At 37.6% G+C, this 21,549-nt stretch overlaps 1 protein-coding gene across 1 annotated transcript; it reads left to right on the forward strand.

Moving 5' to 3' along the window:
- The first annotated feature begins 606 nt into the window (after positions 1 to 606).
- On the forward strand, positions 607 to 10,147 carry LOC149149652 (uncharacterized). Its single transcript, XM_089442548.1, has 6 exons — positions 607 to 994; positions 1,133 to 1,240; positions 2,003 to 2,218; positions 2,569 to 3,195; positions 3,451 to 4,085; positions 9,926 to 10,147. Exons 1-6 carry the CDS (start codon positions 607 to 609, stop codon positions 10,145 to 10,147), a joined length of 2,196 nt encoding a protein of 731 aa, XP_089298674.1.
- The last annotated feature ends 11,402 nt before the right edge of the window (positions 10,148 to 21,549 follow it).

Here is a 21,549-nt window from a genome sequence, read left to right on the forward strand (position 1 = left end):
GCTATTATGGAAAAATTGGGTCTCGACATCACTCGTAAATATCATGAACTTTATTCTTTCGATTCTGGTAGGGTCAAATGTATTGGTCTCATTAAGGATTTGGTAGTGAGCTTAGATCAGATTCCAGCAAAGAATGTTCTCATGGATGTAGTTGTTGCAGACATCTCTCCTCGATTTGGCAGGCTCCTGTCTAGATTGTGGGGTGCAAAACTAAAAGGGACTTTACAACTAGATTTCTCCTATGCCACAATTCCTATGTTTGGCCAACTGATAAAATTATACCGGGAAAAGAAGATGAAGTACATGATTACAAGAAAGGAGAAACCATTAAATCATCCGATTAATGCTATACATACAGATCTAGAATCGTTTGTATTATATTCAGATAGTGGTTTTAATGAATTTGATAGTCAGATAGTAGAAGTAAAAGATTTGCCTAAAATTTCAGAGAATTTCATATCAATTCTGGATCAAGAAAGACGAAAACTTGCAAGTACCGCTGAGCAGTCTACATTCCGACAACAACAAAAAATTGATGGACAACAGGCAAAGGTAGAAGAATAGTCAGAATTTCAGCACCTATAAGAAGAAGTTGGTTTATGGAGTATGGATTTCGACGGAGCAGTAGGTAAAGATGGTGTAGGTATTGGGATTTGGATACGCAGTCTTGTTTTCCAGCCAAATAAAGTCCCTATCAATGTTAGAGTTTGTTCATATAAATTAGCATTTGACTGTTCTAATAATGAAGCTGAATATGAAGCGTTGATTGCAGGGTTGAAGATTCTTAAAAGGTTAAATGCAAAGAGGATATCAGTCTATGGAGACTCAGAGCTGATAATCAAGCAAGTTAAGGGTGAATATCAAACTAAACATCCACGGATGATGGCCTACCATAATGCAGTTTTAGATATCCGAAGGATGTTTCTAGATTATACCTTGACATGTGTACCACGTGCACAAAATGTAATTGTAGATTCACTAGCTACTGTTGCCAGTAATTTTAAGATCTCGGTGAGTTCCAACAATAAGTTTGAGATCCATGTCAAACACCATCCAGTTGTCCCAGACAATCTCAGATATTAGCAGGTATTTGAAGATGACAAAGAAATTAATAATTTCTTGCAAAATGAAGGTAACTATAAGGAAGCTTCCATAGATCGTGATTGTGATGATGATGAACCAGAAATAAAAGTCAATCAAATGGAAGTATTGCAACTAAAGGACAATGTCATTCCTAAAGGTCTGATTCCTTTAGAAGAACTCTTCGATTAGGATGATGTGACTAGGAAGCCAAGCTTAGTGCCAACAGATAAGAGTGTCGAAGATGTGAATCTTGGAATCACCGAGAAGCCAAAGTTTGTGAAACTCTCAAAATCATTATCCCCTAAGGTAAAATCTCTCAAATTATTGTTTGAATTTGCTGATGTGTTTGATCAGGATTATTCAGATTTAAAGGTGTATAACAAAGACATAATTCAGCACACAATTCCCATCAAGCCAAATCAGAAGCCATTCCGTCAGAAGCTAAGGAGGATTAATCCCAAGTTGCTGCTTTCAATTGAAAAATTGGCAAACCGATTGTACAAGGCGGGTATAATTGTTCTGATCAGATTTTCTAATTGGATTTCTAATCTTGTTCTTGTGAGGAAAAAGATCAGGGAGATCAGATTGTGCTTTGACTTCAGAAATTTAAATAAGGTTTCATTAAAGGACAATTACCCACTACCAAAGATGGATCACATCCTCCAGAGAGTGGTTGGGGCATCTCATATGTTGCTGCTCGATGGATATTCATGCTACAATCATATTTCGATCCATGAAGATGACAGGGACAAGACTGCATTCACCACCCCTTGGGGAATATTCCATTATTCCAAGAAGCCATTTGGCTTGAAAAATGTCGGAGCTACATTTCAACGCGCCATGGACATTGATTTTGCAAACGAAAAAGATGTATTTTTAGTTGTACATCTTGATGATTTGACTGTATTTTCAAATTCAGATGATGAGAACCTTCACCATTTGCGGATTTTGTGTCAGCAATGTAGGAAATTTGGGATATCACTCAATCCCAAGAAAAGTCTTTTTGTTATGGGTGAAGGGAAGTTGCTGGGCCATATCATCTCGAAGGATGGAATTCACATTGATCCATCAAGAGTAGAAGAAATTAAACAGCTTGATTTTCCCCGAAACAAGAAGGAAATGCAAGCATTCAATGGTAAGATGAATATCTTAAGAAGATTTGTGCCTAATATTGCTGAACATTTGAGATAAATCAATAATATGTTGAAGAAGGATAGCGTGGTGAAATGGACGGAGGAAGCCATGAAATCATTTAATTTGGTAAAGTATGCCTTATCTATAGCTCCAGTTTTGATTAGTCCAGATTATATACAAGATTTCATTTTATTCGCTTTCGCATCTGAGCATACAATGGCAACAATTTTAATGCAAAAGAGAGATCAAGTAGAAAAGCCCGTTGCTTTTTTCAGCAGAACTATTAGGGATGCAGCCTTGAAGTAAAACATAATTGAGAAGTAGGCTCTTGCTCTTGTTAAAGCCTTGAAGGATTTTCGAGGTACGTTCTACACTCTCATATCCCAGCATATGTTCCCAATGCAGCAGTTAAGGATGTGTTGGTACAAATTGATTCAGAAGGGAGACAGGGAAAATGGATTGCAGTCATGTTAGAATACGACTTGGAGATCAAGCCAACAAAGCTGATCAAAGGACAAGGCCTGGCGAGGTTGATGGCGGAATCAAATTTGCATGCATTAGATATAAATCTTATTGCTGCCATGTCTGAAGATGAAGAGGATAGCTCTCTAATTCAAGTGTCTGAAATATTCCTGCAGTCACCATGGTATTCAGATGTGGTCTATGTACTCCAGCACCTTTCTCCGCCTCTGGAAATGTCAAAGAATAAAGTTAGTACTCTTAAACTAAAAGCTGCTAAATTCTACATTTTGAATAATTCCCTTTATTGGAAGGATCCAGGTAGTGTTTTACTGAACTGTTTAATTGAAGATGAAGCCCAGCAAGTCATGAGTGACTTTCATAAGGGAGACTGTGGTGGTCACTTATTTTGGAAAACCACGGCTAACAAAATTGTGAGAGCAGGTTACTATTGGCCGACCTTATTTGCAGATATTTACAAAATTGTAATGAGCTGTCATGAATGCCAGATTTTTCAAGGTAAAAGAAAGTTGTTACCACTCCCTCTTAAGTCAGACGAAGTTAGCGAACCTTTTTAGTAGTGGGGACTTGATTTTATTGGTGAGATTCATCCAACATCTTTGGCTCAGCACAAGTGGATCCTAACAGCAACGGATTATTTTACCAAGTGGATTGAAGCAATCCCAACCAAGCAGGCAATTGACATGGTAATCATTCAATTTCTGGAATCGAATATTTTATCTGACTTTGATTTTCCTAGTAAAATCATCACAGATAACACATTTGTGTTCAAATCCAAGAAGATGATTGATTTTTGCAGCAAATATAAGATTACCATGGGTAACTCCACGACATATTATCCGCAAGGTAATGGTCTCGCCGAATCATCTAATAAATCATTGGTGAATATCATAAAGAAGATGCTAGAAATAGACACGAAGGGCTGGCATAAAAAATTGGCTAATGCATTGTGGGCAGACAGAGTGAGCCAGAAGAAATCTATAGGTATGTCTCCGTTTGAAATTGTATATGGCATTGATACAGTCTTTCCAACATCACTAGTAGTCCTGGTTGTGAAACTTTTGCAGGAAGCTGGTAGTGAGGAAGATGATTTTCAGTGGAGAGTAAATCAAATGATACATTTACAGCAGACAACGGAGGAATTCTTCCAAAATACTTTCAGATTGCAAGAGAAGATAAAAAAGATCTATGATCCGAAAACTAAAGCAGATAAATTTCAGCTTGATGATGTGGTGTTAAGGTGGGATGCGAGGAATGAAGATAAAGGTAAGCATGGCAAGTTTGAAACTTGTGGAAGGGTCCCTACAAGATTGCTACATATAGAGGGAAAAATGCATTCCTACTCAAAGAGATGGACGGAAAAGATTGTTCAGGGTGACCAGTTAATGGTAGGCTCCTGAAGTGCTACTTCTTCTAAGGTGATTTCTAAATTCACGAAGTGATCATTGTATATACCATTTTATTTTCACTGCAAGTTTTCAAAAATACAATTCATTTCAGCTTGGGGCCCAAGGTGAAGGCTATAAAGTTGAGAGTTTTGTATTAGTTTGAGTTTTGTATCAGTTTTTCAGTTTGATTCTTGAGTCAGTGTGAGTCTTAAGTCAATATTATAGTATCGGTTTTAATTTTTGAAATGTATTGACCTTATTTCCCAATGTAAGAGACACTAGTCTACTTTTTCCAGAGATTATAGTTCTTGGCACCTCCAAGGAGCTACAATCCCCATTGGAGCCAATGTTAATGTCAGTGGTTTCACACTGCCATCAGTGATCATAATTACTTTTTTTGCATTCATGTTAGGTGTCTTATTCAATCAGTTGCATTCAATTAGGCCATGGATCAACTGATGGTAGAGGTTTTATTTCATTTTCCTTCATGTCATATACCTGTTGACTTGTTGACTAGTTGTCATAATATTTTCAATTTCATTTTTCACCAGTCCTAGGGTTTAGTTTCATTAGGTCTTAGGGATTTTCATCATGGTCATTCAGAATGAATAAAATGGTCAGCAGACACATGAGGAGGATAAAAAGTTCATAAAGTCAGCATTTGTCTTTTTGTGGACTCAATAAAGCTCTTTAATCTCAAAACTCTGTTTTGAGGAAAAACAGAGCATTTGTACCTAAAGGGTTTCATTCATGTAAATTTATGTAATTTTATTTGTTCCTATATGTAATAAGTATCTGAAAGCTACTCCTAGTCACCTAGTGACAATGCCACTTCCTGCCACTGTAAAAAATCAATGAGATTAGTATCAGTCCACCTGCAAAAGCCAAAGAATCAAATATCAGCAAAACAGAGTATTTCAAAAAGCTATCAAAACATTAGAAAGTGGGTTTTGGTTAATGAAAAATCAAAAAGAGGGAAAGTATAAAAATCCCATCCATGTGTTTTATTTCTTCATTGCTAAGGAGAGCCCAAAAATGCGATTTTAGCCATCGTTGAGCAAAGATAAGGAAGAACAGCAAAAATTGAGGAGTTTGCATGGCACTGTGCATCTATTGCCTAGCGCTGCGCATTAAAAGGATGCTACGCACTTGTTCACCGGCGCTGCGCACCTGTTGGAGAGAGTTAAAACACCTCCAAATTGCATTTAGATTCATCAAAATCTCTTAAATGCCTTTTTCCAAGTAAGTACAGTCATCCTTCTTGCTAATGAGAATTTAGTGCTTGGTTTCTTGGGTTGTGTGGTCTCATTTAAAGCAAACCCTAGGTGTCTTTGAATTTCCTCTCAAACACTAATTAGTCACTAAGTAATCTCTTACATGCTATTAAAGACTCATTGGTGCTCTCCCTCTTGCCATTTTCATTGTTTTCCTAAATCCCTAAATCCCATCCCCTAAATTCCTAAATCCCTTCCCCTATTCCTAATTCACTAGACTTATTCTCCAAAATCCAAAACCCTATAACCCCAAAACCTCCACTCCCTCAAATTGAATCACATCCCAATTCACCTCACTCATTTCTATCTTTTTAAAATATCTTCATACTCATCTTGTCCCCACCCCATTCCTTCATTTCTCACTAGCAGCTACAGTCACCAAAACCCATGGAGAGTGACACTGATTATGAAAGGGAGGAAGAAACCCTTAGTGACAGTTCTAGGGAAAAACATGTGCAAAGGAAACCTCACAAAGGGGGAAAAATAATTAGGGAGGAACCAATCAGTTTGAGAGAATTGCTTGCTTGCCCACTTTCCATATCATGTTTTAGACATCACTCTTGCTTTGATTTTTGTGAAATTGTGGAGAGGGTCAAGTTTCACCATGAGTTGTCTAGGTTATTTGTGGCTGATCTGAACAATGGTCAGGTAAACCTTGCTGGTGTTTCATTCACATTATCACCTACTATTATTTCAGAAGCAATAGGTATTCCAAATGTAGGTGAACAGTGGAACAAAGTATAGTATGTTGACAGGGAATACTATGAGCCTTACATTAAGGTCAAATATCATAGCAAAATCAATAGAGTGTTTCCCTTCAAATATTTGGAGGACAGGTTTGCCCCACTCATGAAAATTATCATCAAGTATTTTACTTGTGAAGGAAGGTTTCCCCGGTTATATGCATATCACATCAGGTTGTTGATGCACTTCACTAGGGTGAAAATGATGAACCTCCCCTATCTTATATGCAGGAACATAGAAAAGATGGCACATTTTGTTCAGAGAAAACCATACCCTCAATAGTTGAACGATATCTATCACTTCTCATTGGTAAAGATCATTGTCTTACATCAGCTGAACTTGATCAACATGCCATGGGAGACCTTCATTTCTCATGAAGTCTTCAAGGGCCCTCAGATATCTCCATTAGTGCCTCAGGAGGAAGGAGGACCTTCAGGACAGGAAGGGGTCCAAGAGACTGAGACCACAGGAGTGCCAGTGTTTGTCACTTATGAGAGAGGCACTAGGAAGAATTTTTCTGCTGCCAGGTGAGTATTATCTCCACCAGGGGTGGAAGGGGTCTCGCCTTCTTCACCAGACCACAGGCAAATGTTATCTCCATTGGGAGTGGAAGGGGCTTTTCCTTCTTCTTTACCAGGACAGATACAGGTTGACCAGTAGCACAAGGACAAAGATAAAGGAAAGAAAAAAATGCATGAGGTGGATCCTAGTGAAGGGCAAGAGAGAGATTTTGTCTTGATTGATCATGAGGAGGTACAAGGAGTGAATGTCATTGACTTGGGTGCTCAAGACTCAAGGATCAAAGACATGATCATGAAAGAGAAAGAGGCTGAGGTACAAGCTTTGTCAATAAATCTAGAAAGGGCCAAATGGATCATTAACTATATTGAGTAGGAAAACAAACAGTTGACGGACAAGCTAGACCTCATGGAGTTAAAAATGATCAAAGAAAACTGGCAAAGGGAAAAGAAAGCAAAGGGCAAGATGAACTCTATTGAGCAATAAATTGAGAATGACCGAGAAGCTTGGTTAGAGAGGGTGAACATTCACTTGGAGAAGGCTCTTGAGAAGGCTAATAAAGAGAAGAAAATGCTTCGCCACATGGCCTATCACTATTTGACCCGGAACAAGATATGTAACTCAAGGATGAAAAGGCTTAAGGCTAAGTTGAAAAAGGCCTTAAGGAGAAAAAAAGAGCATGATAAACTCAAAATCTTGGCTGAAGCTTCATTAGCTCAGCAAAGCACTTAATGAGGTTGCCTCTTGCCAAATTTGAAGAAATTTTGAGAATTTTTGGTCATTTTGCATTTTTGGAAGTTTTTACACAGTGGCGCTATGCTTTTAATGGGGATACTCTTTCGGAAAATGGCTTGCATATTTTGATTAAGCATTAAAAAATAAGCAAACCAAAAAAGTTAGAGAAAATTTGGAGAAGATCTTGGCCACCAAAGGGGCAAAAAACACCCAAAAAATGCCCTCTCTGCCACTTCTTTAACCCACAGGAAGCAGTCTTGGGAGAATCAACGTTTGGAGGGGCAAATGACCTCCAAATTAGGAAATTCAAATTGTTCCAGAAACTAGACAGGCAGGGCTTTCCGAAAACCCATCTTGGGCCTGATTTGGATGTGTGGAAGACCTCCAAAACTACCTCTGAAGTGGTGCTATGCATTAAATGAAAATTTGCCAGTTTTGCTAGAAAAGTCAAAATTTTCCTAGTTTTCTCTACAGTTGACTTTTTCTCACTCTCTTGATGAATTCGGCATGGTAAATGATGTAACTTGATGTAATTATGGCTGTAAAACACTTTATAGGGTAGATACATCAAGACAAAGGTGGTTTTGAATTGAATGTATCAGTTTCCTTAGTTTTAATTGCAAGTTGTTCCACTGCCTACTTTTTTGCTCCTTGTTTAGATGTTGTTGAAACAACTCTTTGACTCATGGAGTCGACCCCTGTTGGATAGCTCGGGTGGATTTTATGTCTATATGATGTGTTTCTTCAGTCATTAGCAAAGGTTGGACTCTTGTGGAAGCTCTGAGCTCTATTGTATATCTCTACAGCAGTTGACAAGGAATAAAACCAAGTTTCACAGCTATTTTTGTGGGATTCTTGTGATATTGAGATTATGTATTGTTTCTTCTTTGTAATGAGTTTTTTTGATGTTTTATATGTATCCACATCTCTCTCTCTATTTTCTAAACTAAATGAATCAAGGTGAATAGACAAAATACACTAATTTACAGTGCTTTGTCTTGGGAATGCATTTGGTTTTCTATGTTTTTCAATAGTTTAAAGAGGATTCATGCTCCTCATGCTCTCTTCAACCCCTTAGTAGTCTAAATCTACCATATTAACCAATTTCTAGTACATAAATCCTTTGTCTAACTTGCCCCATAGAACATGTCTATATCCCTGATTTTATTTCCCGAACCCAACCTGCCTGCTCCATTTGATCCAACAACCAAAAACCCTTGAGCTACTATACCTAGCCTAAAATCTAATTTCATTTAAGTCATCTTAATCGAGATTGACAAGGAGAGAGCCCTCTCCCGACCTGGTAGGGCTAGCTACCAGGTTAAATGTGGTTTGTGGTTATCCTAAGATTGCCTCCCTTTAGCCTGAGGTCAATCTAGGATCTCACATAGTGGTGACTCCACTGGGGAATCAAAAGATAAATCACCCCGGTACAATTGAGAAGTTTTGAACTTTTGGATGATAAGTTTAGAAGTCAGTAGGTTGAAAATTGGAAAGTTTTAAAGCGATATCAAAATTTTGAGAATTTCTGAACACATTGGCTTCAAGAAGATACACCAGGTCCAACCCTGATCTCGATCCTCCTCTCGTATTTGAAAATCCTAATCTTATCTCTCGGATCCTCAAACAGGAGAGCGTATCAAGTCCTAGACCAGTTTTCAGATCTCATTCATGCCCTGTGAAGTGGTTGTTCCTCGAAGATCTTCCTTTTGATGAATACTTTGGTCTATCCTTGTTTAGAACCTCATCTGACAGCGAATTGCTGGACCTAGTTGCAGACCCAGAATTCATCAACGAGCTTGAAACTCAACGAGCCAATTTGATAAGTAACTGAAATCTTCAAAATTCTCCTCAGTCATCTATCACCACTGATCGAATTCTTGAACTCTCTGATTCAGCTTCAACATCGTTTACCTCATCATCAATTCCCCATATTCCTGTAAGTCATTCCACAACCCCATTCATACCTTCAATACCTCACTAGCCTATCATTACCCCTCAAACACCCGTTATTTCTGCTGCATCAACTCCTCTTGTTGTCACAAATCCCTCAGTTACTTCATCATCAGTTTCAAATCTGCCACGAGCCATGGCTGCTAGATATGCACCTCTCGTTTGCCTCAAAATTTGGATGCTATGTCTATTGATTACCAAAGTAAGATATCGTTGTTTGATGCTACTCAAGGTATCACAACGCAGTAGCATGTTGATAGGATGAATGACTTCTATGATCTCCATGAGGTAGATGAAGAAAATGTGACTATGCATTTATTTGTGCAAAGTTTTGGAGGCGAGGTTCGAAAGTGGTTTAGAGCATTACCAGCGGGATCCATCAATTCTTCGCTGGTTCTACATAGATAGTTCTTGGACCGATGGGAGTTAAATAAAAATCCACTTCAAATTCTTTTTGAGTATGAAAATATAAAAAAGAATGTAGGTGAAAGTGTCCAAGACTGCTATGTAAGGTTCAATACAGTTTATAATGCTATTCCAACTGACATCAAGCCACCAATGGGGTTGGCATTGATTAAATTTCCCAATGGCTTCAATGCTGATATGGCATATTAGTTGAGAGAAAGAGATCCTACCACACTTGAGGATATGCAGAAGAATGCAGTAACTGTAGAGGAAAATTTTCTGGCGAAGAGAGCAAGAATGAAGACAAAGAAGAAAGTGACTATAAAGGAAGAGGCATCTTCCTCAGATGTTAAGGTAGATCATATACTCCGGAAGATTGAGAAGATGTTTGATCGGTTGACAATTGCAGACAAGCCTGAGAACACAATCTGAAATCCAAACTTCCAAGGACAGTAGCAACCTCAGTTCAGGATTAAACAAAGAGAGCAAAAGACACAAGATCAGTTGGCACAATAGCAGATCAAAACCCCTTTACAACAAAATTACGTGCATGGCCCAGAGTCCAAAGATGATGAGGATCCAATAAGGGAGGAAAACCATTTCTTTACAGTGGATGGTTTGCCTATCTATCTTACAGAAGACAAAGAATATTTTGAGATCCCGGATGTGCAGAAAGATGAATATTATATATTAGCCAATGAGACAGCCTTGGAGGAAGAATCGGATGAATATAAACAGGGATATATGAATGCATTGATAGCGCAACAAAAACAATATTCACTAAGAAGCAGGGATGTACCAATTAATTTGGTCCAAAAGTGAAAGGAAGTAGCACAACTTAAGAATGATTCTTCAAATATTCGGAAAAAAGGGAAGGAGCCAACAGACCCTACTTCCAGCAAAGCACAATCTGTAAATGAAAAGACTAATCAGCCAAATGCAGTGAAGGAAAAGCCTAAAAGGAAGGACTCATCAGTCAAAGAGGTAGATAAGACTATAGCCTTTAGCTTAGAGAATGAGATTGCTAAGTTAAAATTTTCGATACCTCTGACTGAATTAATAAAGAACAATAGTTATAAGAGTCAAGTTTCAAAGACTCTGAATGTAGATCCCCTGTCTGATATGGTTAATGTTGAAGACGACCAACTGGAACTTATTTTTGGTCCCGCATTAAAAGGTCAATCTGAGGATAGTGAAGTACCCCCGTTTTATATCAGCCTTAGATTGCACGAGTATGTCTTGCACAATGCCATGTTTGACTTAGGAGCATCCCACAATTTGATGCCAAAGGCTATTATGGAAAAATTGGGTCTTGACATCACTCGTAAATATCATGACCTTTATTCTTTCGATTCCGGTAGGGTCAGATGTATTGGTCTCATTAAGGATTTGGTAGTGAGCTTAGATCAGATTCCAGCAAAGAATGTTCTCATGGATGTAGTTGTTGCGGACATCCCTCCTCGATTTGGCAGGCTCCTTTCTAGATCGTGGGGTGCGAAACTAAAAGGGACTTTACAACTAGATTTCTCCTATGCCATAATTCTCGTGTTTGGCCAGCTAAGAAAATTATACCGGGAAAAGAAGATGAAGTACATGATTACATGCACGGAGAAACCATTAAATCATCCGATTAATGTTGTACATACAGATCTAGAATCGTTTGTATTATATTCAGATAGTGGTTTTAATGAAGTTGATAGTCAGATAGTAGAAGTACAATATTTGCCTAAAATTTTAGAGAATTTCAGATCAGTTGTGGATCAAGAAAGACAAAAACTTGCAAGTACCGCTAAGCAGTCTACATTTTGACAACAACAGAAAATTAATGGACAGCAGACAAAGGTAGAAGAACAGTCAGAATTTCAACACTTAGAAGAAGAAGCCGGTTTATGGAGTATGGATTTCGACGGAGCAATAGGTAAAGATGGTGCAGGTATTGGGATTTGGATACGCAATCTTTTTTTCTAGCCAAATAAAGTCCCTAGCAATGTTAGAGTTTGTTCATATAAATTGGCATTTGACTATTCTAATAATGAAGCCAAATATGAACCGCTGATTGCAGGGTTGAAGATTCTTAAAACGTTGAATGCAAAGAGGATATCAGTCTATGGAGACTCAGAGCTGATAATCAAGCAAGTTAAGGGTGAATATCAAGCTAAACATCCATGGATGAGGGCCTACCGTAATGCAATTTTAGATATCATAAGGATGTTTCCATATTATACCTTGACATGTGTACCATGTGCACAAAATGTAATTGCAGATTCACTAGCTACTGCTGCCACTAATTTGAAGATCCCGATGAGTTCCAATAATAAGTTTGAGATCCATGTCAAACATCGTCTAGCTGTCCCAGACAATCTGAGATATTGGCAGGTATTTGAAGATGACAAAGAAATTAATAATTTCTTGTAAAATGAAGGTAACTATAAGGAGGTTTCCATAGATTGTGATCGTGATGATGATGAACTAGAAATAGAAGTCAATCAGATGGAAGTATGGCAGCTAAAAGACAATGGCATTCCTAAAGGTCGTATTCCTTTAGAAGAACTCTTCGATCAGGGTGATGTGACTAGGAAGCCAAGCTTGGTGCCAACAGATAAGGGTGTCGAAGATGTTAATCTTGGAATAGCCGAGAAGCCAAAGTTTGTGAAACTCTCAAAATCATTATCCCCTAAAGTAAAATCTCTCAAATTATTGTCTGAATTTGTTGATGTGTTTGCTTTGGATTATTCAGATATAAAGGTGTATAACAAAGACATAATTCAGCACACAATTCCTATCAAGCCAAATCAGAAGCCATTCTGTCAGAAGCTGAGAAGGATTAATCCAAAGTTGCTGCCTTCAATTGAAAAAGAGGTAAACCGATTGTACAAGGTGGGTATAATTGTTCCAATCAGATTTTCTGATTGGATTTCTAATCTTGTTCCTGTGAGGAAAAAGACCGGGGAGATCAGATTGTGCATTGATTTCAGAAATTTAAATAAGGTGTCATTGAAGGACAATTACTTGCTGCCAAAGATGGATCACATCCTCCAGAGAGTGGTTGGGGCATCTCGTATGTCGCTGCTCGATGGATATTCAGGCTACAATCAGATTTTGGTCCATGAAGATGATAGGGACAAGACTGCATTCACCACCCCTTGGGGAACATTCCATTATGCCAAGATGCCATTTGGCTTGAAAAATGCCGGAGCTACATTTTAGTGTGCCATGGAAATTGCTTTTGCAAACGAAAAAGATGTATTTTTAGTTGTATATCTTGATGATTTGACTATATTTTCAAATTAAGATGATGAACACCTTCACCATTTGCGAATTGTATTTCAGCGATGTAGGAAATTTGGGATATCACTCAATCCCAAGAAAAGTCTTTTTGCTATGAATGAAGGGAAGTTACTGGGCCATATCATCTCAAAGGATGGCATTCGCATTGATCCATCAAGAGTAGAAGCAATTCAGCAGATTGATTTTCCCTGAAACAAGAAAGAAATACAAGCATTTAATGGTAAGATGAATTTCTTATGAAGATTTGTGCCTAATCTTGCTGAACATTTGAGAGAAATCACTAGTATGTTGAAGAAGGATAGTGTGGTGAAATGGACAGAGGAAGCCATGAAATCATTTAATTTGGTAAAGTATGCCTTATCTATAGCTCCAGTTTTGATTAGTCCAGATTATACACAAGATTTCATTTTATTCTCATTCGCATATGAGCATACAATGGCAGCAGTTTTAATGCAAAAGAGAGAAAGTAGAAAATCCCATTGCTTTCTTCAGCAGAGCTACTAGGGATGCAACCTTGAAGTACAAGATAATTTTGAAGTAGGCTCTTGCTGTTGTCAAAGCCTTGAAGGATTTCTGAGTGTACATTCTGCACTCTCATATCCTAGTATATGTTTCCAACGCAGCAGTTAACGATGTGTTGGTACAAAATGATACGGAAGGGAGACTGGGTAAATGGATTGCAGCCATGTTAGAATACGACTTAGAGATCAATCCAACAAAGTTGATCAAAGGACAAGGCCTGGCGAGGTTGATGGCGGAATCAAACTTGCATGCATTAGATATAAATCTTATTGTTGCCATGTCTGAAGATGAAGAGGACAGCTCTCTAATTCAAGTGTCTGAAATATTCATGTAGTCACCATGGTATTCAGATGTGGTCTATGTACTCCAGCACCTTTCTCCACCTCTGAAAATTTCAAAGAATAAAGGTAGAACTCTTAAACTAAAAGCTGCTAAATTCTACATTTTGAATAATGCCCTTTATTGGAAGGATCCAGTTGGTGTTTTTCTGAACTGTTTAATTGAAGATGAAGCCCAGTAGGTCATGAGTGAATTTCATAAGGGAGACTGTGGTGGTCACTTATTTTGGAAAACCATAGCTAACAAAATTGTGAGAGCAAGTTACTATTGGGCAACCTTATTTGCAAATGTTTACAAAATTGTAATGAGCTGTCTTGAATGCCAGATTTTTCAAGGTAAAAGAAAGTTGTTGCCACTCCCTCTTAAGCCAGTTGAATTCAGCGAATCTTTTCAGCAGTGGGGACTTGATTTTATTGGTGAGATTCATCCAACCTCTTCGGCTCAGCACAAGTGGATCGTTGCTGCCACTCCCTCTTAAGCCAGTCGAAGTTAGTGAATCTTTTCAGCAGTGGGGACTTGATTTTATTGGTGAGATTCATCCAACCTCTTCGGCTCAGCACAAGTGGATCCTAACAACAACGGATTATTTTACCAAGTGGATTGAAGCAATCCCGACCAGGCAGGCAACCGACACGGTAATCATTCAATTTCTGGAATCGAATATTTTATCTCGCTTTGGTTGTCCTAGTAAAATCATCACAGATAACGCAGCTACGTTCAAATCCAAGAAGATGATTGAGTTTTGCAACAAATATAAGATTACCTTGGGTCATTCCACGGCATATTATCTGCAAGGTAATGGTCTCACCAAATCATCTAATAAATCATTGGTGAATATCATAAAGAAGCTGCTGGAAATAAACAAGAAGGGCTGGCATAAAAAATTGGTTAATGCATTGTGGGCAGACAGAGTGAGCTAGAAGAAATCTATAGGTATGTCTCCATTTGAAATTCTATATGGCATTGATACAGCCTTTCCGACATCCCTGTCAGTCCCAGTTGTGAAACTTTTGCAAGAAGCTGGTAGTGAGGAAGATGATTTTCAGCGAAGAATAAATCAGATGATACATTTACAGCAGACAAGGGAGAAAGTCTTCCAAAATACTTTCAGATTGCAAGAGAAGATTAAAAAGATCTATGATCCGAAAACTAAAGTAGATAAATTTCAGCTTGATAATGTGGTGTTACGGTGGGATGCAAGGAATGAAGATAAAGGCAAGCATGGCAAGTTTGAAAACTTGTGGAAGGGTCCCTACAAGATTGCTGCATACAAAGGGAAAAATGCATTCCTGCTCAAAGATATGTACGGACAAGATTGTTTAGGGGGACCAGTCAATGGTAGGCTCCTGAAGCGCTACTTCTTCTAAGGTGATTTCTAAAGTCACGAAGTGATCATTGTATATACAGTTTTCTTTTCACTGCAAGTTTTCAAAAATACAATTCATTTCAACTTGGGGCCCGAGGTGAAGGCTATAAAGTTGAGAGTTTTGTATCAGTTTGTCAGTTTCAGTCTTGAGTCAGTCTGAGTCTTAAGTCAATATTATAGTATCGGTTTCAATTTTTGAAATGTATTGACCGTATTTCCCAATGGAAGAGGCACTAGTCTACTTTTTCGAGATATCTATAGTTCTTGGCACCTCCAAGGAGCTACCATCCCCATTGGAGCCAATGTTAGTGTCAATGGTTTCACACTGCCATCAGTGATCAAAATTAATTTTTTTGCATTCATGTTAGGTGTCTCATTCAATCAGATTCATTCCATTAGGTCATGGATCAACTGATGGTAGAGGTTTTATTTCATTTTTCCTCATGTCATATACTTGCTGACTTGTTGACTGGTTGTCATAATCTTTTCAATTCCATTTTTCACCAGTCCTAGGGTTTAGTTTCATTAGGTCTTAGGGGTTTTCATCATGGTCATTCAGAATGAATAAAAGGGTCAGCAGACACATGAGGATGATGAAAAGTTCATAAATTCATCATTTGTATTTTTGTGAACTCAATAAAGCTCTTTAATCTCAAAACTTTGTTTTGAGGAAAAACAAAGCATTTGTACCTAAAGGGTTTCATTCATGTAAATTTATGTAATTTTTTTTGTTCCTATATGTAATAAGTATCTACAAGCTGCTCCTGGTCACCTGGTGACAATGCCAGTTCCTGCCACTGTAAAAAATCAATGAGATTAGTATCAGTCCACCTGCAAAAGCCAAAGAATCAAATATCAGCAAAACAGAGTATTTCAAAAAGCTATCAAAACATTAGAAAGTGGGTTTTGGTTAATGAAAAATCAAAAAGAGGGAAAGTATAAAAAGCCCATCCATGTGTTTTATTTCTTCATTGCTAAAGGAAACTTGCTAAGGAGAGCCCAAAAACGCGATTTTAGCCATCATTGAGCAAAGAGAAGGAAGAACAACAAAAATCGAGGAGTTTGCTTGGCGCTGCGCATTAAAAGTGCAATGTGCACTTGTTGAGTTTCTGCAATGTATTTTTACATTGGCGCTGCGCACCTATTGGAGAGAGTTAAAACACCTCTAAATTGCATTCAAATTCAGAAAAAGCTCTTAAATGCCTTTGTCCAAGTAAGTAGAGTCATCCTTCTTGCTAATGAGAATTTAGTGCTTGGTTTCTTGGGTTGTGTGGTCTCATTTAAAGTAAACCCTAGGTGTCTTTGAATTTCCTCTCAAACCCTAATTAGTCACTAAGTAATCTCTCACATGCTATTAAAGACTCATTGGTGCTCTCCCTCTTTCCATTTTCATTGTTTTCCTAAATCCCCAAATCCCATCCCCTAAATTCCTAAATCCCTTCCACTATTCCTAATTCACTAGACTTATTCCCCAAAATCCAAAACCCTAAAACCCCAAAACCTCCACTCCCTCAAATTGAATCACATCCCCATTCACCTCACTCATTTCTATCTTTTTAAAATCTCTTCATACTCATCTTGTCCCCACCCCATTCCTTCATTTCTCAGTAGCAGCTATAGTCACCAAAACCCATTGAGAGTGACACCGATTATGAAAGGAAGGAAGAAACCCTTAGTGACAGTTCTAAGGAAAAACATTTGAAGAGGAAACCTCACAAAGGGGGAAAAATAATCGGGGAGGAACCAATCAGTTTGAGAGAATTGCTTGCTTGCCCACTTGCCATATCATGTTTCAGACATCACTCTTGTTTCGATTTTTGTGAAATGGTGGAGAGGGTCAAGTTTCACCATGAGTTGGCCAGGTTATTTGTGGCTCATCTGAACAATGGTTAGGTAAACCTTGCTGGTGCTTCATTCACATTATCACCTACTATTATTTCAGAAGCAACATGTATTCCAAATGTAGGTGAACAGTGGAACAAAGGACAATATGTTGACAGGGAATACTATGAGCCTTACATTAAGGCAAAATATCATAGCAAAATCAGTAGAGTGTTTCCCTTCAAATATTTGGAGGATAGGTTTGCCTCACTCATGAAAATTATCATCAAGTATTTTACTTGTGAAGGAAGGTTTCCCCGGTTATATGCATATCACATCAAGTTGTTGATGCACTTCACTAGGGTGAAAATGATGAACCTCCCCTATTTTATATGCAGGAACATAGAAAAGATGGCACATTTTGTTCAGAGAAAACCATACCCTCAACATCTGAACAATATCTATCACTTCTCGTTGATAAAGATCATTGTCTTACATCAGCTAAACTTGATCAACATGCCATGGGAGACCTTCATTTCTCATGAAGTCTTCAAGGGCCTTTAGATATCTCCATCAATACCTCAAGAGGAAGGAGGACCTTTAGGACAGCAAGGGGTCCAAGAGACTGAGACCACAGGAGTGCCAGTGTTTGTCACTTATGAGAGATGCACTAGGAAGCTTTTTGCTGCTACCGGGCGAGTATTATCTCCACCAGGGGTGGAAGGGATCTCACCTTCTTCTCCAGACCACAGGCAAATGTTATCTCCATTGGGAATGGAAGGGGATTTGCCTTCTTCTTCAGCAGGACAGGTACAGGTTGACCAGCAGCACAAGGACAAAGATAAAGGAAATAAAAAGATGCATGAGGAGGATCCTAGTGAAGGGCAAGAGAGATATTTTGTCTTGATTGATCATGACGAGGTACAAGGAGTGAATGTCATTGACTTGGGTGCTCAAGACTCAAGGATCAAAGACATGATCATCAAAGAGAAAGAGGCTGAGGTACAAGCCTCATCAGTAAATCTAGAAAGGGCCAAATGGATGATTAACTATCTTGAGCAAGAAAACAAACAGTTGACAGACAAGCTAGACCTCATGGAGTTACAAATGATCAAAGAAAACTGACAAAGGGCAAGATGACCTCCATTGAGTAAGAAATTGAGAATGACCAAGAAGTTTGGTTAGAGAGGGTGAAAATTCACATGGAGAAGCTGCTTGAGAAGGCTAATAAAGAGAAGAAAATGCTTCGCCACATGGCCTATCACTATTTGACCCAGAACAAGATATGTAACTCAAGGACGAAGAGGCTTAAGGCTATGTTGAAAAAGGCCTTAAGGAGAAAAAAAGAGCATGATAAACTCAAAATCTTGGCTGAAGCTTCATTAGCTCAGAAAAGAACTTAATGAGGTTGCATCTTGCCAAATTTGAAGAAATTTTGAGAAATTTTGGTCATTTTGCATTTTTGGAAATTTTTACACAGGAAATTCCAATAGGTGCGTAGTGCCACCGGCACTGCGCTTTTAATGGGGAAACTCTTTTGGAAAATGGCTTACATATTTGGATTAAGCATCAAAAAATAAGAAAACCCAAAAAGTTTGAGAAATTTTGGAGAAGATATTGGCCACCAAAAGCATAAAAAACACCCAAAAAATGCCCTCTCTGCCACATTTTTGACCCACAGGAAGCAGTCTTGGGAGAATCAACTTTTGGAGGGGAAAATGATCTCCAAATTAGGAAATTCAAATTGTTCCAGAAACTAGACAGGCAGGGATTTCCAACAACCCATCTTGGGCCTGATTTGGATGTGTGGAAGACCTCCAAAACTGCCTCTGAAGTGGCGTTGCGCATTAAAAGAAATTTTGCCAGTTTTGCTAGAAAAGTCAAATTTTTCCTAGTTTTCTCTACAGTTGACTTTTTCTCGCACTCTTGATGAATTTGGCATGGTAAATGATGTAACTTGATGTAATTATGGATGTAAAACACTTTATAGGGTAGATACATCAAGACAAAGGTGGTTTTGAATTGAATGTATCAGTTTCTTTAGTTTTAGAGGCAAGCTATTCCACTGCCTACCTTTTTTTATCCTTGTTTAGATGTTGTTGAAATAGCTCCTTGACTCATGGAGTTGACCCCTATTGGATAGCTCAGGTGGTTTTGATGTCTATATGATGTGTTTTTTCAGTCGTTAGCAAAGGTTGGACTCTTGTGGAAGCTCTGAGCTCTATTGTATATCTCTACAGCAGTTGGCAAGGAATAAAACCAAGTTTCATAGCTATTTTTGTGGGATTCTTGTGATATTGAGTTTATGTATTGTTTCTTCTTTGTAATGATTTTTTCTGATGTTTTATATGTATCCACATCTCTCTCTCTCTTGTAAACTAAATGAATCAAGGTGAATAGACAAAATACACTAATTTACAGTGTTTTGTCTTGGGAATGCATTTGGTTTTCTGTGTTTTTCAACAGTTTGAAGAGGATTCATGCTCCTCATGCCCTCTTCAACCCCTCGGCAGTCTAAATCTACAACCTTAACCAATTTCTAGTACATAAATCCTTTTTCTACCTCACCCCACAGAACATGTTTGTATCCCTGATTTGATTTCCCATACCCAACCTGCCTGCTCCATTTGATCTAGCAACCCGTAGAAAATTTTAGGGGCAAATGTTCGCCCTTTGGCGAAATTAAGGGGTTTTAAATTTTTAGTGGGCGAATATTTTGTATCATAGTACATTTTTAGAAATCACTTCAAATAGCCCACCTTATTTTAAGGGAGAGGGTAATAAAGGTAAATTTAGCCCTTGAAATTAGGAGTTACAACCTTCCATTCGCCCATTTTCAAGAATAGGTTTTATTTAAGTGAATCCATTCGCCCATTTTCAAGAATGAGTTTTATTTAAGTGAATCCTATGGGCCAAATACCATATTTATAAAAGAGGTATGGTAAATTAATAAAAATATAAATAAATGAGAAGTATGGTAAATAAATAAAACATTTTTTATATTTACTCCATAAGTTACCTTATATACATGCAAGGGTGTAAACAAATAAAAATATAAGTAAAGTGGAAGAAAGAGGTTTTATTTAAGTGAATCCTATGGGCCAAATACCATATTTGTAAAAGAGGTATGGTAAATTAATAAAAATATAAATAAACGAGATGTATGGTAAACAAATAAAACATCTTTTTATATTTACTCCATAAGTCAACTTATATTTACGAACACTCAAAAAATGCATTATATTTAGGTGAAACCTATGTCCAAAATACTATGGACAAATACCATGGACTAGATTGTTATTAATACCATGCAAAAATAAAAATAAAAATGGCACATGGTATTGACCCATGGTATTCACCAAAATGGCACATGGTATTGACCCATGGTATTCACCTGGAATGTAGCCTATTTAAATGGGGGAATTAAACCAGCATAGATCCATCTTTACTCTGGATCTACTAACCCCCGAGAGGTATCAAATATCGTTATATGCAAACTAGGATAGAGTGAAAAAATATTTGATCCCTCTCAGGGCTTGGTGGATCAAGAGTAAAATTGGATGTTGTAATTTAATGTATGTTAAACATTTTAGCTTGGTTAAAATATAAAATAAAATAAAAATCAACTATTAATTTTATTAATTTTTATAAATTACTAATAATAATTTTTAAGCTCCAAGTTTATGATAACCCATGGTAATACCAAGATCTTACAAGATTTTATAATTAAGTAAAATATTCGCCATGCTATATACATATTATATTATTGATAAAATTGCCTTCCATTTTTCCTATATACCATGGAGATTCGCTCATTTATTATACTTATAAATTTAGGGGGTTCTTAAAATTTTCCCTGCAGCAACCAAATCATCAAAATCAACCAAAAACCTTTGAGCTACTATACCTAGCCTAAAATCTAATTTCATTTCAGTCATCTTAACCGAGATTGACAAGGAGAGAGCACTATCTAATTTCATTTCAGTCATCTTAACTAGGATTGACAAGGAGAGAGCCCTCTCCCGACCTGGTAGGGCTAGCTACTAGATTAAGCATGGTTTGTGGTTATCCTAAGATTGCCTCCCTTCAGCCTGAGGTCCATCTAGGGTCCGACATATAACTCCATGCTTCAAGATGAAATGTAAATGTATAGATCATATTCCTATTACTGCAAACTTAATATTGAGATAATTATACTAAATACTAGACATAAACTTCATGGTAGTAATTTTTGTTATTTTATAATCACTTATGCCTTTTGGTTCTTGTGAAGAATTTTTTTAATCCTATTGTTTAACTTGACAGTGGTTCTTAACTCAAACTCACTATAACTTAACAATGCTTTCCTATCTTATTTCACTATGAATACATAAATGTAAATGATAGCATATCCCAATGGTTTAAAACTTGTTATACCCTTATTTAACCACTGTTCCTTTTTTTTATTGTTAACTTTATAGTATATATACATATTCACTACACCTTTTAGGTCACATTC

This window comes from Pinus tabuliformis, chromosome 9 (assembly GCF_031772625.1).
Source record: "Pinus tabuliformis cultivar Carrire ecotype Pingquan chromosome 9, CPIR1, whole genome shotgun sequence".
Classification (NCBI taxonomy): Eukaryota; Viridiplantae; Streptophyta; class Pinopsida; order Pinales; family Pinaceae; genus Pinus; species Pinus tabuliformis.

What these genes read in the sequence shown, in the direction of transcription:
- LOC149149652 (XM_089442548.1), top strand. Translation starts at nt 607, where the DNA reads ATGGATTTCGACGGAGCAGTAGGTAAAGATGGTGTAGGTATTGGGATT. An exon ending in GGAAATGCAAGCATTCAATG is followed by an intron (nt 2,219 to 2,568) that starts GTAAGATGAATA and finishes AAAGCCTTGAAG; the next exon opens with GATTTTCGAGGTACGTTCTA. An exon ending in TGAATGCCAGATTTTTCAAG is followed by an intron (nt 3,196 to 3,450) that starts GTAAAAGAAAGT and finishes AAATCATCACAG; the next exon opens with ATAACACATTTGTGTTCAAA.